The sequence below is a fragment of the Oryctolagus cuniculus genome, chromosome 10 (genome assembly GCF_964237555.1).
Source record: "Oryctolagus cuniculus chromosome 10, mOryCun1.1, whole genome shotgun sequence".
NCBI classification, from domain to species: Eukaryota; Metazoa; Chordata; class Mammalia; order Lagomorpha; family Leporidae; genus Oryctolagus; species Oryctolagus cuniculus.
The window spans coordinates 14,960,787-14,976,262 of NC_091441.1; the positions used below are offsets into that span (position 1 = coordinate 14,960,787).

At 36.9% G+C, this 15,476-nt stretch overlaps 1 protein-coding gene across 2 annotated transcripts; it reads left to right on the forward strand.

Annotated features, from left to right (window-relative positions):
- Nucleotides 1–2,611: 2,611 nt before the first annotated feature.
- LOC100339150 (serpin B4) lies at nt 2,612–9,511 on the forward strand. 2 transcript variants are annotated; one of them, XM_008261442.4, is made up of 8 exons: nt 2,612–2,762; nt 3,268–3,458; nt 3,985–4,041; nt 5,393–5,521; nt 6,237–6,354; nt 7,403–7,545; nt 7,827–7,982; nt 8,658–9,511. In XM_008261442.4, exons 2-8 carry the CDS (start codon nt 3,294–3,296, stop codon nt 9,060–9,062), a joined length of 1,173 nt encoding a protein of 390 aa, XP_008259664.2. In that variant the 5' UTR covers nt 2,612–2,762; nt 3,268–3,293; the 3' UTR covers nt 9,063–9,511. The 2 variants fall into 2 exon arrangements, with proteins under 2 accessions (XP_008259664.2, XP_051707103.1); XM_051851143.2 differs by having other exon boundaries at nt 2,659–2,762; nt 3,271–3,458.
- The last annotated feature ends 5,965 nt before the right edge of the window (nt 9,512–15,476 follow it).

Here is a 15,476-nt window from a genome sequence, read left to right on the forward strand (position 1 = left end):
GCCCGCAAATTCATTGCTAATCTATAAAACAGAACAGTAAAAGTCTGGAGAAAGATGTGGATAACTCAGAACCTTATACATTGCTAGTTGGAATGTGAAATAGTGAAGCAACCTTGGAAAACTGTCTGGCATTTCCTCAAAATGTTACTCATAGAGTCGTCATATGTCCTAATGATTCCATTCATATGTATTCCAAGAAAAATGAAGATATATGGCACATAAAGGATTTGTATAAAAGATCAGAATTATCCATAACAGTTAAAAACAAAATAATACATCTGTTCACCAACCTAAGGTTGGATAAATAAATGTGTTGTATCCATACAAGGTAGTGCCATTGAGCCATAAAAAGGAATGCCACACTGACCCATGCTTCCACACGGATGAACCTTGAAGATACAATGCTAAGTCAAAGAAGCTAGTCACTAGGATAACAAATAATGCTTGATCCCACCTGTATGCAATGTTTATAAAAGGCTAATCTGTAGAAATAAAAGACAGATTCCTGGTTCCCAGGGTCTGGAGAGAAGGGGAAAGAAAGTACAGGATTTCTTTTGAAGGTGCTGAAATTATTATGGAATAAGATCATGATGGTTATTGCAAAATTTGTTGCTGGTGCTGCGGCTCACTAGGCTAATCCTCCGCCTGTGGCACCAGCACCCCGGGGTTCTAGTCCCGGTTGGGGTGCCGGATTCTGTCCCGGTTGCTCCTCTTCTAGTCCAGCTCTCTGCTGTGGCCCAGGAGGCAGTGGAGGATGGCCCAGGTCCTTGGGCCCTGCACCCACATGGGAGACCAGGAGGAAGCACCTGGCTCCTGGTTTCAGATTGTTGCAGTGCGCCGGCAGTAGCGGCCACTTGGAGGGTGAACCAATGGAAAAAAGGAAGGCCTTCCTCTCTGTCTCTCTGTCTCTCTCACTGTCTAACTCTGCCTGTCCCAAAAAAAAAAAAAATTGTTAACAGTCTCAACACTGAATTGTGCACTCTAAAATAGCAAACCCTATGGCACGTGAATTATGCCTCAATAAAAAAAGTCACAGAACAAACAGACCTTACCCCTGGTGGTCATGGAGGAATTGGGTTAGATGGTCTGGAACAACATCAGCATCTCTGGCCACAGACATGCCTCAGGGTAAAGTACTCCAAGAAAAACACTGTTTCTTTTGTCTACCACATTCCCTGTCAAAGTTATTTATTTTTTCTAAAGCCCAACTTGACAGAGAAGTTTGGAAAAAGTACAGCTGGGCAGAATTTGATTGTATCTCTGGGCCCCACACTCAAAAGAAACCACCCATATCCATTCCATCTCGTTGCCCCAGTGCCACATCTTGGTTATCTCACGTGGCAGCCACTGAGGTGTCCCCAGGCCCAGCCTTCTCCCCAGTTCTAACACAGTTCCATAGAGGACATGGAAGATAGGCCTAGGGCCGAGCATTTGACCTACTCCTGCCCCTACATATATTATAGGAAGGATTTTTTTTTCTTTTGGAAATATAGAATAAAAAGATTTTATCCCTTAGATAGAAATAGAAATTGTCCTGCATGGTATGGGGTAGCAAATAAACAAACAAGTCCTTTATCCAGGCTATTTGCCTTGAAGTCTCACCTGTACAGTTCACTATGTAAACTAAGATCTTGTTTAAACATCCTACATCTCAGTTCTGCCATCTGTGAAATGGGAATAACAAAGGTACCTACTTTAATGAGTTGTGTACAGCATAAGTGGATATAAACTTGCGTTCTTGCTCAATAAAGTCAACAGTTACTAATATCTCCAAGAACATTGTGCATATGCAGAGAAAAAGATTCCAGAGAAAACAGACTTAACAATGATATTCAAAGAATATGCTTACTTCACGTAATTTCTTCCAGGCATTAAACTCTGGCATCTAGCCTATTAGTCTGAAGTCAAGGCATTAAATGCTTAGTTGACAGAGTAATCTTGTAATCCTGACAGCTCAAGCAACTTTTCTTCTGATTCATTTTTATATGAAATATTTGAAAGCAAAATGATTCTTTTTTGTTACGATTTTTATTTGTCAAAAAGTTAATGCAACAAAGTAAACAAATTCTACCTGACCTTAAGCAACAGAAACAATCTGGGTACAAGGGGCTGGGAGGTAACAGGGAGGACCACTACCAAGCAGAGTGTTGAAGGAAAGGTGGCAGAACTCTGATCTGCATGATTTGCTGAGACACAACCTCAGTGTCTCTTTGACTTAGAATTATTTTCCTGGTTAAGCAAGTACAGAATAAATAGTAGGGAAATTGATTGGTAGAATGAATGGAACATATCAAAACTGAAAAACAGCAAATGAACATTTTTAGTAGTTTAGTATTCAAAGTATGCCTTGAAGACAACCCCGCATCCAAGAAAAGTAGAGTTGTTTAAAAAAAATGACGAAGTATATCAAGAAATAAAGTTAAGGTTGCAATTTCAAGCTTATTCTCATTAGCATTAGAAAGGTAATCACACGTATTTTGAAAGAGCCAATGATTATGAATGACTACAAATTTATAATTTTTCCATAGGTTAAAAAGGAAGTAGAGTGGTAATATGGTAATCCTGTTTTTTCTGATAAATTTGCATAGCCATAAAAACAGCATTAACCCGATTGAGAAATCAGAAGTTGATTTACTTGAAATGACAGCTGTGATGACAAAGGAGAGGCTTCCAAGAGGACAGCTATATATGTAGGATCCAGCCATTCACGGCAGAGAGACTATTAGGCTCCCTGCCCACCTCTGCTTCCTGCAAGCACTCAGGTAAGTGCTTCTACATTCCGCAGCTTAACAGCATAAATTTCTTTCATCTACATTATTCAATCTCCTTGTATTTTCCTTATTCTGCCAAGGCAAAATTAGAATTTCATCTGGTTTGTCCTTGTTCTAAATTATTAATTTCCAAGGAAAGAAATGCACATTTACAAACAAAAATTCAGAGAGGCATCTCATGAGAGCATGCTGGATGCTACTCACAGAAACCTCCATCTTGGCAGTTGTTTAAAGCCTTCCCACCCAGACTGCTGCAGCCAGTGATGAAGGAAAAGCCAACATGTCGCATTATTTACTTACAAAAGTCTTAATAGAGTGGTGATTGCATGAGTCTTCCTATTATGAGATTGATGCATGTATATTGTGGAAGGCTTGAAAAGCAAACCAAAGAAAAACTAATTGCCACTACAAACGTCATTCCCCTCAAGAAAAATTCATTACAGAGCTACACTCTGTTCAGTAAAGTCATTCTAAACTGAATCTGTTGCTTTTCCAGCAGTTCCAGATCACACCAAGATCACCATGAGTTCACTCAGCAAAGCCTACATCCAGCCCACGCTTGATCTGTTCCAACTGTTAGGAAAATCAAAGGAGGAAAATGTCTTCTACTCCCCTTTCAGCATCATATCAGCATTAAGTATGCTCTTTTTAGGGACCAGAGAAAACACTGCCCAACAAATTGCAAAGGTAGGTGTCAGCTTTATTGTATTCATATGTCTGAACTTTTCTCTCCGTAACTCTACTGCTAGCAGATTTAGTACCCTCATGGATGGCAGACATTCACAAGACTGTGCAGTCACTGAGCTATGCAGTAGATACACTGCCCCCAACTGCTTGCCCACCTGCTTCCCTGTTCCTGCATATTCTGTGGGAGGTGGGACAGCCTCTTGCAACTGCACACAACTAGCCGTGAACTTAAAATGCAATGACTGCTGGTGGAAGTGATGCAGTGACTTAAATTCGATGGGAACATTCTCAGATATTTCCTCAGCAATGAATGAATGAGGATTCTTGAAAGTGGCTTTGACAAATTACTTTGTTGTTTTTTGAAGAAACAAATTTTACACTGAGGTTTTGGGATTTTTTTTCCTCTGGTTTCTGTGTGTGTGTGTGTGTGTCTGTGTGTGTGTGTTCTTTGTTATGCTTTGTTCTTCTTTCCTTGTAGCAGATATTTTGAGTAAATCTTTATTGTCCCAACTTCTGTCTCTTCTAGGTCCTTCATCTTCAAGAAGACACAGAGAACACAAAAGACACAGCGTCAACCCACCACGTGAGCCACAGAGCGTTTCCATTCTGAGAGTTGCAGATATCTGAGAATTTCATATAAAATCACAAATACAATTTTTAGGGGGAAATGTAGACAAAATAATGGGAAATACGGAAAGATTTTAGTTATTGTTTTCATGTTTTTATTTTACTGACAAGGTCAGCATTATGCAAGAGTACAACAGTACTTCAAAATGTTCATGGAAAATGGAATTAAAAGATAAGCTAATTTTTATTATATAAATTTTGAAATCAATGCAATTTTTTCATAATACACATTTTCTGTGAATTTTTTGAAAACTGCTCACACTTAAGAGGTCTAAAGCCAGATAGGACAGATTCCATTTCCAGCTCTGTTCTTCATAAATAGTGAACATAAGCAAAACACAAGTGTTCTGAGTCACAATGACTTCATGCCAGTAAACTGGATATTTAAAAAAGGATGTTTCAACACATGAAAATACATGCAAATACTTACAACAGGACCAGGCCTGTAGAAACAATGTTAGTTGTTATTACTTAAATATTAATACAATTATGGTAATCACAAAAACAATGATAAAATAATTTAATTATGAATAACTCATTAATAGAATCAAGGTGAATAAGCACAAGTCCATGTGTATTTTGTATAATAATTGCCATGAGATATATCAGTTTCAAAACACTAGTGCAAAACTTCTTAATTAGCAAGTAAAAGTTTCTAGATTCAGACAGGCTTATGGTCAAAACATGGCTCTTCTAATTTATTCTCCTTGGAGTGGTCATTTAATTCTTTTCATATACAGTGAAATAAAGACTTACAGATACTGGTATAAGCCCCCAGTGGAGTAGCAGGCATATGCTGTTCTTATGTGCAGAGGATGACCATCATAAGGGAAGAGTCATAGACTTCAATTAATTTATCTCAGAAGATAATACAATCAAGGAGTATAACAGAGCTTCATGTTATAACATATTTAAAATACTTAAGCATCAATATAACCTATCTTTGATGGCTGTTAGAATTTAAACATGGTTCTTACCTTGAGGAACTTAGAGTTCAGCTGAAAAATTAAACCTAACAACTGAAACCAATGAGAGGACAATCTAATTGTAGAATACTGTTGTATCTTCAGTTCAAAAGAGAAAAGTCTGGAATACATCAGAGAAGGAAGAAGTAATTTACTGGAAGTGGTTGAACATAAGTTATGTTTTGAAGGATTTTTTGAGGTAAAATACACCAAACATCAGAAATTAAGCACAAAGGACATCTTTGAGAGACCAATGTTTAGGTGTTGATCTAACAGACCTAGTGTATGCTTAGTATTTACGGTGACAGAATAATCAGTGAGCTTTCTTTTTGATTTTTGAAGGTTGAGAGGTCAGAAAATGTGCATCTCCAATTTCAAAAGCTTCTAAATGAATTAAACAAACCTACTGATGCCTATGAGCTGAAGATTGCCAACAAGTTCTATGGAGAAAAGACTTTTCCATTTCTTCAGGTAAGTTTCACATCTGCTCTACCGCATGTTTCATCTTCAACCTGGGTCTTGGCCAAATAGGCAAGCCTGAGGCAGATGAACCTTGCTGACTTATATTTATCCAGAAAACAGTATTTACCCAGGGAACATCAGACCCTTTACCACAACTCTACCTACAAATGTAGCAGACCCTGAATATAAGGGTAAAGTATATGTGAGATTGAGAATTATCTTAAAATGAAAGAGGAGGCTAGGAAACAATTGGTTATGAGGTGCCTGATTCAGTCACATAGACATGCTTTCATGTGTATGACTAACCAGCTATTACTGGAATACACAGTCTTGGGTGAGTCCCTAGGGATAGATGGACAAGTATCAGGGAATACTGAATTCCCAAAATGGAGAAAAAGAAAAGTAAGTGCTGAAAGTACTGATGAGAGGTCTCAGAAGAAATTTGTGTCCTTTGGGACAACTTGCTTCACCATTTGCAAACCACAACCTCTGGATCCTGCCTTTTCCCAGATGTCATTGACATCCAGTGACCTCCTTCCTGCATGAAAGGGGACTTTCATGCTGCCAATGTGGCATTTGTATAAATATGTGCATGGGCAGAAGATAGTGGATTTAATCAGGATCCTAATTCAGCTTACTGTAATTATAAACAATTGAGTTTTGTAATATACAGTTGTTGATAAGATTATCCTTCTTTCATTTTTTGTTCCTTCACATCTCAAAGGAATATTTGGATGATATCAACAAATATTACCTCGCCAATGCAGAATCTGTTGATTTTGCAAATGCTGCAGAAGAAAGTCAAAAGAAGATTAACTCCTGGGTGGAGAGCCAAACAAATGGTAGAGTATGAGAGGGCCACCCATTAGAAACACTGTTAAGTCTCCTTGTGAGTGACTCCTCAGCATGCAGTACTGGGGCAGTGTGTTGAGATGGACTTGCAGAGGATGGAAGAGACAGTGCAGATGGTGGAGTAGCTCAAGCAAATGTGAAGAGAGCCCAGGGGAACAAAAGAAGGGATCACAGGAAGCCAATTCTATGGAAACAGCAATTGGGAATTGTTTGCACACGGCCCTACATGACAATTTCTCTGTAGACCTCAAGTATCTGCTCAGACCCATTTTGAGACCATATCTTTTTCTCTAAATGAGAACCAACTTTTGATTAAGGATCTTTAAGAGGAAAAACTTGGAAAGAGTTCCCTTCCCCTTTACTAATAACAAGCAGCCCACCTCAAAACCACCCTGTTTGCCATCAGAACTGGAGCTACCTGGACCACAGCTCCATCCACATGTCCTTCAGAGATTGTCACATCTGTCTTCCCCATCCATGGCATGTTATAACATGCCTTCATCCTATAGATGCCTAACCTACAGCCAACTTCTCATTGTAGGCTAAGCCTACAGCATTTCAACATGAGAAAGAATAGAAAAAACATCCCAGAGAGTAGTATCTGATAGCACAGGACACATGATTCAGACTATAGAGCTCACACCATTCATACTAAGAACAATTAAATCCTATTTCTTGTGAACCATGAGTCCAAGATTGGGGTAAGGAGCAGGATAAGAAGAAAAGTAGGGAAGAAAAAAGGAAAGAACAAGATTGAGCTATTAGATAAAATCAGTTTATCGGTATTCAATATGAGGCGATCAAGTCACTTGTAGACAACCCTGAAGTCTTTTCACATCACAAGAAGGACTATCTCCATCACAGGTAACTAACAGGTCGGAGGCATAAGGAAAGGTACACCAGGTGAACCACTAGCCAGTGAGTCCCTGAAGTGTTGCTTTGAGTAACTCAGTGATCCCTGGAGAAATTCTGCAAAGTGTCTTCCAGACAAACCACTTGCACCTTGCATGACAGACTACTTTTCCCCTTCCCTTGCAGGAAAAATCAAGAACTTATTTCCTAGTGGGACTCTCAACAGCACCACCATACTGGTTCTGGTGAATGCCATCTATTTCAAAGGGGAGTGGGATGAGAAGTTTAATAAAGAAAAGACCAAAGAGGATAAATTTTGGCTAAACAAGGTATCATCTTTATTTATTTATATAGTATGCTGTAGTCATATGGAACATAAAATGCATCTGGTGGAATGTAAAACTACAAGAACAAAATAGACCATGTCATGGCTAGGTTGTTGCTTTATTTTTATAACTCTAGCTCCAATGCTTCAAGACATTTTTATCCTACTTCACAAAATTCCTGTGTTTTCTCTTCAAAATAGAAAGATATATTTTATAACTCAATGATGATATCTTTTTTGTTTTGTGTCTCACTTGGTATTTATTTGATGAATAATTTGTTGCAGAATACAAGCAAACCTGTGCAGATGATGAAACAAAGGAATCATTTTAATTTTGCTTTGCTGGAGGATGTGCAGGCCAAGATTCTGGAAATACCATACAAAGGCAAAGATCTAAGCATGATTGTGCTGCTGCCAAATGAAATAGATGGGCTGCAGAAGGTAAAATTTTGCATCTCTAATTCTTTCTCTTGTAATCCAATCTCTTCCTAAGACAAAATCTAAATTAAAAGTAAAATCTTTTAGATCTAGGTGCTCCAAGGTAATGAAAAATTGAAAACAAGGTACAGAGATTCATCATTGTATTACAAGTATTTTAGAACAGGGATGGATACACACTGAAAGTTTAATTACTAAATACAGCATATACATTAGATAGCAATTTATCTATTATGTAATAATTTAAATTTTGTTGAAGTATTTAGCAATGTGTAAAAATGTTACAAATATGTCAAGCAAAATGAGAGTAAAAGAGTGCACTCTATAACTATATTATTCAATGAATAATATTTACAGGAAAATAAGAGAAGTCCTAAACATTAACACATGCACTAGGTTGGTAGCATAAGGAATAGTGATATACAGTTTATTTTGTACAAAATAATGTAATGATTATGGTTTCACATATGCATATATACACATATGGACATGCATATAAAATAAAAAACATACTTCAGTTTCAGGGCTATTACTTTTTCTTATTGAAATAATATCTAAAAATGAATTTTTATATTTTACATATATTATTAATATAAAGATTTCTCACATATTCAACTCATTGTTTAGATGTGTTCAATGTTTATAATTAATCATGGCATTTTTTTTTTACTTTTATAGCTTGAAGAACAACTCACTGCTGAGAAATTAATAAAGTGGATGAGCTCACAGAATATGAAAAAAACATATGTGAAATTACACTTACCTAAGTTCAAAATAGAAGAGAAATATGAGCTCAGTTCTGTGTTGGAAGCCATGGGGGTGGTGGATGCCTTCAGTCCACAGAATGCCAATCTTTCAGGAATGTCTGAGCACCAGGGTCTTGTGGTATCTAAAGTCCTACACAAGTCCTTTGTGGAGCTGGCTGAAGAGGGAACAGAGGCTGCAGCAGCCACTGGCATGGTAATCAGGGTGACATCAGCACAAATGCATGAAGAATTCTTTTGTGATCACCCTTTCCTATTCTTGATCAAACAAAATAAGACCAATAGCATCCTCTTCTTTGGCCGATTCTCTTCCCCTTAGACGCAATTAGCTTGTCACTACTTTTGGGGAAAGTTTACAGGTTCATTTCAGTAAATAGCTTGCTGGCAACGACAGATTCCCCTGACTCATTTTCCTTTCCAATGTCATAGTCATCACTAAGAATTTAATAGTGGAAACAGCATATCTCTATCATTCTCTTTCTATGTACACACATAAACTTACTTTTTCACCCATAAAAATTTCCTTTGGGGAAAAACATTTCACTTCAAGATAAGATAAAAGGATATTTCCATATTGTATTTTCTAAATTTGAAATATAATTCTATGTGTGATCCATTTTAAATCAATCAAACCAAAGTATCCTTTCTCTTTAAACTTATTAACCTAGACATCCACATTTCTTTAGGTTTAGGTGATATCTGGAACCCTTCATAAATTTACCAATTTTGTGAATCTGTGAAACACATTATCAATAAAACTTTGACTTACTCCAATTATTTGTTGTTTTGCCTTTTTCTCTTCAATAATGCTCAAGTGATCAATCACACATAAGAAAGATAATTTAGAAATACCCATATATTAGTCAAGTAGAGAGAAAAATTCAAAACAGTTGGGCATGATGAATCTGGAGTGGTAGGCAAATACACTTCTGTACATATTCATTTTACATTTTTGAATATCAAAGAAAATTTAGAATACTAGAATATGGGAAAATGGGTTTATTATATTTATCAACATCAGAAAAAAGATAGTAGACGAGGGTGTTTAGCACAGTGGTTAAGCTGCCACTTTCAACACTCACATCCCATATTGGAGTGCCTCGATTTAAGTCTGAGTTGCACTTCCAACTCCAGCTTCTCCCTAATGCTCACCCTTAGAGACGGCAGCTGATGGCCCAAATTATTGGGTCATTGCTACCCATGAGGGAAAATCAGATTGAGTTCCAGGTTCCTGGATTTGGACCCTCCCAACGCTATATGTTGTAGGAATTTGGGGATTTGGTGAGTGAACCAGCAGATAAAAGATCCTCTCTCTCTCTCTCTCTCTCTCTCTCTCTCTCCCTCTACCTCTCCCTCTTTCTCTTCCTGTCTCTCTCCCTCTCTCTCTCCCTACTCCTCTCTCTCTCTTTCCCTCTCCCTCTCTTTCTCTGTCAAATAATATTTTTTAAAAACATATTAATAAAATTGACCACAGCAACACATTTCTCTACAGGTTTGCACTGTCCAGTGTGGTAACTGTTAACCCCATGTGACCATTTAAATTTAAACTAACTAATATTAACCAAAACTAAAAGTACAGTTTCTCTGTCTCACTAGCCACATGTCAAATACGCAATATTCACGTATGGCTGGCAAAATCATATTGGACCTTGCAACTAGTGAACATTTCCTTCATCACAAAGCATTCTATTTGACAGCCATACTATAGATCCTAACAAACTGCTTGACAAAATTTAATATAAATGTTTCACAGGAGCTATCAATAAAATAAAAGAGAATGATTCTTTAACATATGAAAATACAGCTAACTAAATTTCAAATCCAAAATCAAGTTTAACAAGAAACACTAAAAACATTTGGAAGTAATAGCAACACTGAATTAAAAGAGAAGAAAAGAAAACCAATATTACTGCAATTTTATTAGTACTACACAATGAGTTGGTGAAGAATAATAATCACTCTATAGAGTGACATATGTATTTTTTGGAGGAGACAATAAACAAGCCATACACATGTACTTGTGTATACGTGTACCTTATCTTTGGAGAAATACATAAGAAATCATGCCATTTGTTATGGGGGAGGTAACTGAGGTTTTGGTGACATTGGTGGCAGAGAGACTGTGCATTATAAGCGTTTTTCACATTTGTATTTTCAATCATGGAAATACATTGTCTGTTTAAAATATCAATAAAATCTAAATCTTTAAAAATCAGCTGACTCTGATTCATCTTAGTATGGCTTTTACAGCAACATTGTAACTTACATTAATATAGTAAGAGCTATCCAGGAACACAGAGTTTGGCATAAATACTGCTACTAGAGTAATAAATGACCAGTGTTAAACAAAGCAGATTATTATGTAATTAAATGGGATTGCTATTGTTTACAAAGATTCATTGTATTTTTAGACATTGTATTTCTAATAAGTGATTTGGGCACCTATTATTTCCAAATATCAGGTCATATAAGTTTAAAGTAATAAATAGTAATGAAGCAACTAATGAAATGAGTTCAAAACAAATAAGAATTGAAAGTATATTCATGATCATTCGGACTTACCTCTAATGGTAGAGCTAGAAACGTGCCAGGGGATTCCAATTCATTCCTATCAAGGTGGCATGTACCAATGCCATCTTACCTGTTAAAGTGATCAGTTTAAGTTCATAATTGATCAAAAAGATAGGATTAAGTGTAAAGGGATTACATAAATAAGACCAATGTCTGCAAATAATAATTGATAGAATTAAAAAGGAGAGAATGACCCCACATAGGAAGCAGGATACACAGCAGGTTCATAGAATGGCAAGTGCCCTAACCAGCACTCTGGCCTCAGAATCAGCCCTTAAAGCATTCAGATCTGGCTAAAAAGCCGATGAGAGTTTCACAGACATTGAAAGCCAAGACACTGTGGCAAAAAAAAAAAAAATGACCTAAATGAAAGATCTCTGTGAGTGAGATCCAAGAGGAAAGAACAGGCCATCAAAGAAGGTGGTACCTTTCTCTGAAGGGAGGAGAGAACTTCTGCTTTGACTATGGCCTTGTCTAAATAAGATCAGAGTTGGCGAACTCAAGAGGCTTCTATGGCTTTGGCAGTTCATGACAAGAGCCTCGGGTGATTACTGACATCATAAATAAGAGTGTCAATTGTTAAATCAACAATGGGAATCACTGTGCACCTGCTCCCCATGTAGGACCTCTCTCCTTAATGTGTTGTACTATGTGAATTAACAGTAAAACTACTACTAAAACAGAAATACTATACTTTGGGTGTTTTTGTGGGTGCAGTCTGTTGAAATCTTTATGTAGTATGTACTAAGTTGATTTTCTGTATATAAAGGTAATTGAAAATGAATCGTGATGAAGAATGGGATGGGAGAGGGAGTAGGAGATGGGTTGTTGTAGGTGGGAGGAAGGTTATAGGAGGAAAAGCCACTATAATGCAAAAGTTGCATTTTGAAAATTTATATTTATTAAATAAAAGTTGAAAAAAAGAAAGTATATTGATAACCACACTGTTTTACATAATTTTTGGTGAGATATGGTAGCTATGATAGCAGATTTTGATTAATTGCCAGAATGTCAAATGAAGAACACAGCATCAATGCTAACATTTGTAAAAATAAAATCAAATTACAAATAAGATATTTAGTTCTCCTTATTGGAAATAAAGGAAGACACGCCCCCTTTTATCAGTATTTACTTTAGAAATTTGCAATTCTAAAAACTTTATCTTCTCCTTGGAAGGCATGTAATTCATTTTGAAGACTAAATAGGTCTTTTTCAGATTTATAATTAAAAAAAGTATTTGCCAAGCATATAAGAGCCATCTCTTTAAAATGTAAAATCAAGGGAGAAAGCACCCACATCTCTAGTTTCCATAGGAGTTGGGAGCCTAATTTCAGATGGCACCTGGCTCTAACGTGCAAAACTATCTTCTGTCCTAAAGATAGGAGAACCTTGCATTTCCTTGGATACTCCAAATAACTAACCCAGATGGTCACCCCAATTACAAGGTGAATCTAGAATGAATTATGTGTGACCTGTGGAACTACCAAGTCCTCTTACTTGAGGACTAGTTACTGTTTATCTTGAGGACTTGTGCGTGATGGGTTGTGTCTGTGTGCCCATATAAAAGATGAGACTTCCTTCTGTCTTTGCTATCTTTTAGTAGATTACTTGTGATGCACATCATATTTTGGTTGAATTCAGATTCAGTAGCAAAAGTGTTTTCTTTCCTATTATATTTGGAGAGACAATTTCTGGACTGGAAGGAGATTTTGTTTTAGTTGAGGTACCCAACACATTTCTTAATTTCAGAGAATATGCTTTGAAGACAAGAATCCTGAGTGGGACACTCAAAGAAAAGGTGTGTGGTAATTGTGACATTGTAGAAGGAGGTTCTCTTTTCTTATTAGCATCTGATACATTGTAGAATGGACAGATGACTAGGTATCATTTTATTAGGAGACTCAAACCTTAGTATCCTAAGGAACTTGGGGGTAGGAGTGCCTTAAGACCATATCAAGAGTGATCAAACTCATGGGGAATTTGGGACTTTGGTGCCGTGACCTCCAAATTCTCATCCTTAAATTGACTTTTCAAGTTTCTGAGATATGGTATCCTCAGAACTTTGACACAGCTGGAGTTCAGCCCCCTGACGATAGTTCTGAAACTTGTAGCTCCTTAATGTCTTGGGAGCATGAGAAGCCTCCCTGGAAGTCTTCAAGGAAAAGATTGGCATCCAGCATGAACCACTGGCAATTAGGAAGAGTCACTGCTACCTCACACAGCTTCACGAGCATTGGAAGTTGTTTTTTTTTTTAAAGAAAAAAAAAAGGTCACTTGCAGCTGGTTCATTTAGCTAATTTTAATACTACCATATAATTTTTTTTAACTTTTAGTGGTTATTAAAGTAGCAAATGTGGCCCAAAATTAGAATATTTATAAAATTGATTTTTTGTTCACCAATTGCACATTACCCCCATGAGATTGTCTGTTTAATTAAATATTTTTCATGAAGTAAACCAAATCTTCATGGTTGGAAACAGAATAGGTCTACCCAGGAGATTAAAAGTTTTCCCTTTCCCTCATTCTACCTCGCTTCTCCCTCCTATATTCAATTCTGCAATGTTTCTAAAGCGTTAAAAGCTTTTTAATTTAAAGTTTTTGAGTAACATGTAATATTTGTACATTTTGGTGAGGTACAGCATAGTAATTCAGCACACTTCTACAACATAAGCTAATCAACAGACACATAACCATTCATTTCTTTATCTTTTTGCATTTGGAGCCTACCAGCTCCTCTCCTTGAGGCCCTCATACAGACTATACTGCATTATTGTGAGTTACAGTCACCCACTGTGCTGTAGGACACCAGAACTCATATTTGTCTGCATTTTGGTGCCCATTATCTAACCTAGTTCAGATCTACTTTTTAAATTCTATTTATGATAGAGAACATGTGGTATTTGTCTTTCTGTGTTTTGTTGATTTCACTTAACAGTTCCATCTATTTTGTTGTAAATGACATGATTTAATTCTTTTTTATGTCTGAATAATATTGCGTTGTGTAGTTATACCATGTTTTCCTTATTCATTCGTCCATCACTGGACCTTTTGGCTCTTTTGAATAGTGCCCGAATGAATATGAGAGTGAAGTATCTTTTCCATATGGTGACTTCATTTCTTTTGGATATATTCCTGAAAGCAGCATAGCTGGGTCTTGTGGAAATTTCATTTTGCATGTTTTAGGGAACCTCCAACTGTTCTCTATAACGGTTGTACTAATTTTCATTCCCATAATCTCCTTTTGTCCATATCCTTGCTAACTTGTGCTACTATTTGTCTTTTTTGATAATAGCCACTCTAGCTGGAATGACATAATACCTCCTGTGGTTTTAACTTGCACTTCCCTGATGGCTGTTAATATTGAGCATTTTCAGTTCTATTATTGTCATGACACATAGCAGGATTCCTTGATTTGGTTTAAAGCAGTTTATTGTACTTAGTCTCCAGGGTACTGTTGACCTCAAGAAAAATTCACAAAATATCACTTTCTAAAATGTAAACTCTCCAAAATTAAAGTGATGTTATTGACACTCTTCAGTAAAGTAACCTTCCTGGGAGAGATGATTTACAAACGAGTTCTTGATCTTTCTTAGGATTCATGAATGAGCTGAGGCTGTCACTCTAATGTTTTGTTAGAATGAGTTTGCTACAAAATACTTCTAATCTAGGATAAATTATCATAGCAATGTCTTCTTCATGAGGTGTTCCTACAATGCAGCTTTCTGTGTCAGGAGAAAAGTATTAAAAATTACCTAAAAACAGATCAGTGTCTCTTCATATAGGATCTCTTGCAGGATAAATAAGGATGACTCCAGGAAAGTATTTGACCTAGAGGTTAAGTCCCCAGTTGAGATACCCCGATTCCATATCAGAATGCCTGGGTTTGAATCTGGTTCAGCTTCAGCTTCCAGTTCCAGCTTCTAACTAATGCACACCCTGAGAGGCAGCAGATGATGACTCAAGTAGTTGGGTCCCTGGCCACCCGTGTAGGAGACCTTGTTTGAGATCCTGGCTCCCAGCCTTGTCCTAATCCAGTCCCAGAAGTTGTGTGCATTTAGGGACTGAACAAGCGAATGGGAACACTCTCTCTCTCTCTCTCTCTAACTTTGTGTGTATGTGTGTGTCTGTTTCAAATAGATAAATATAATTTAAAACTACACAG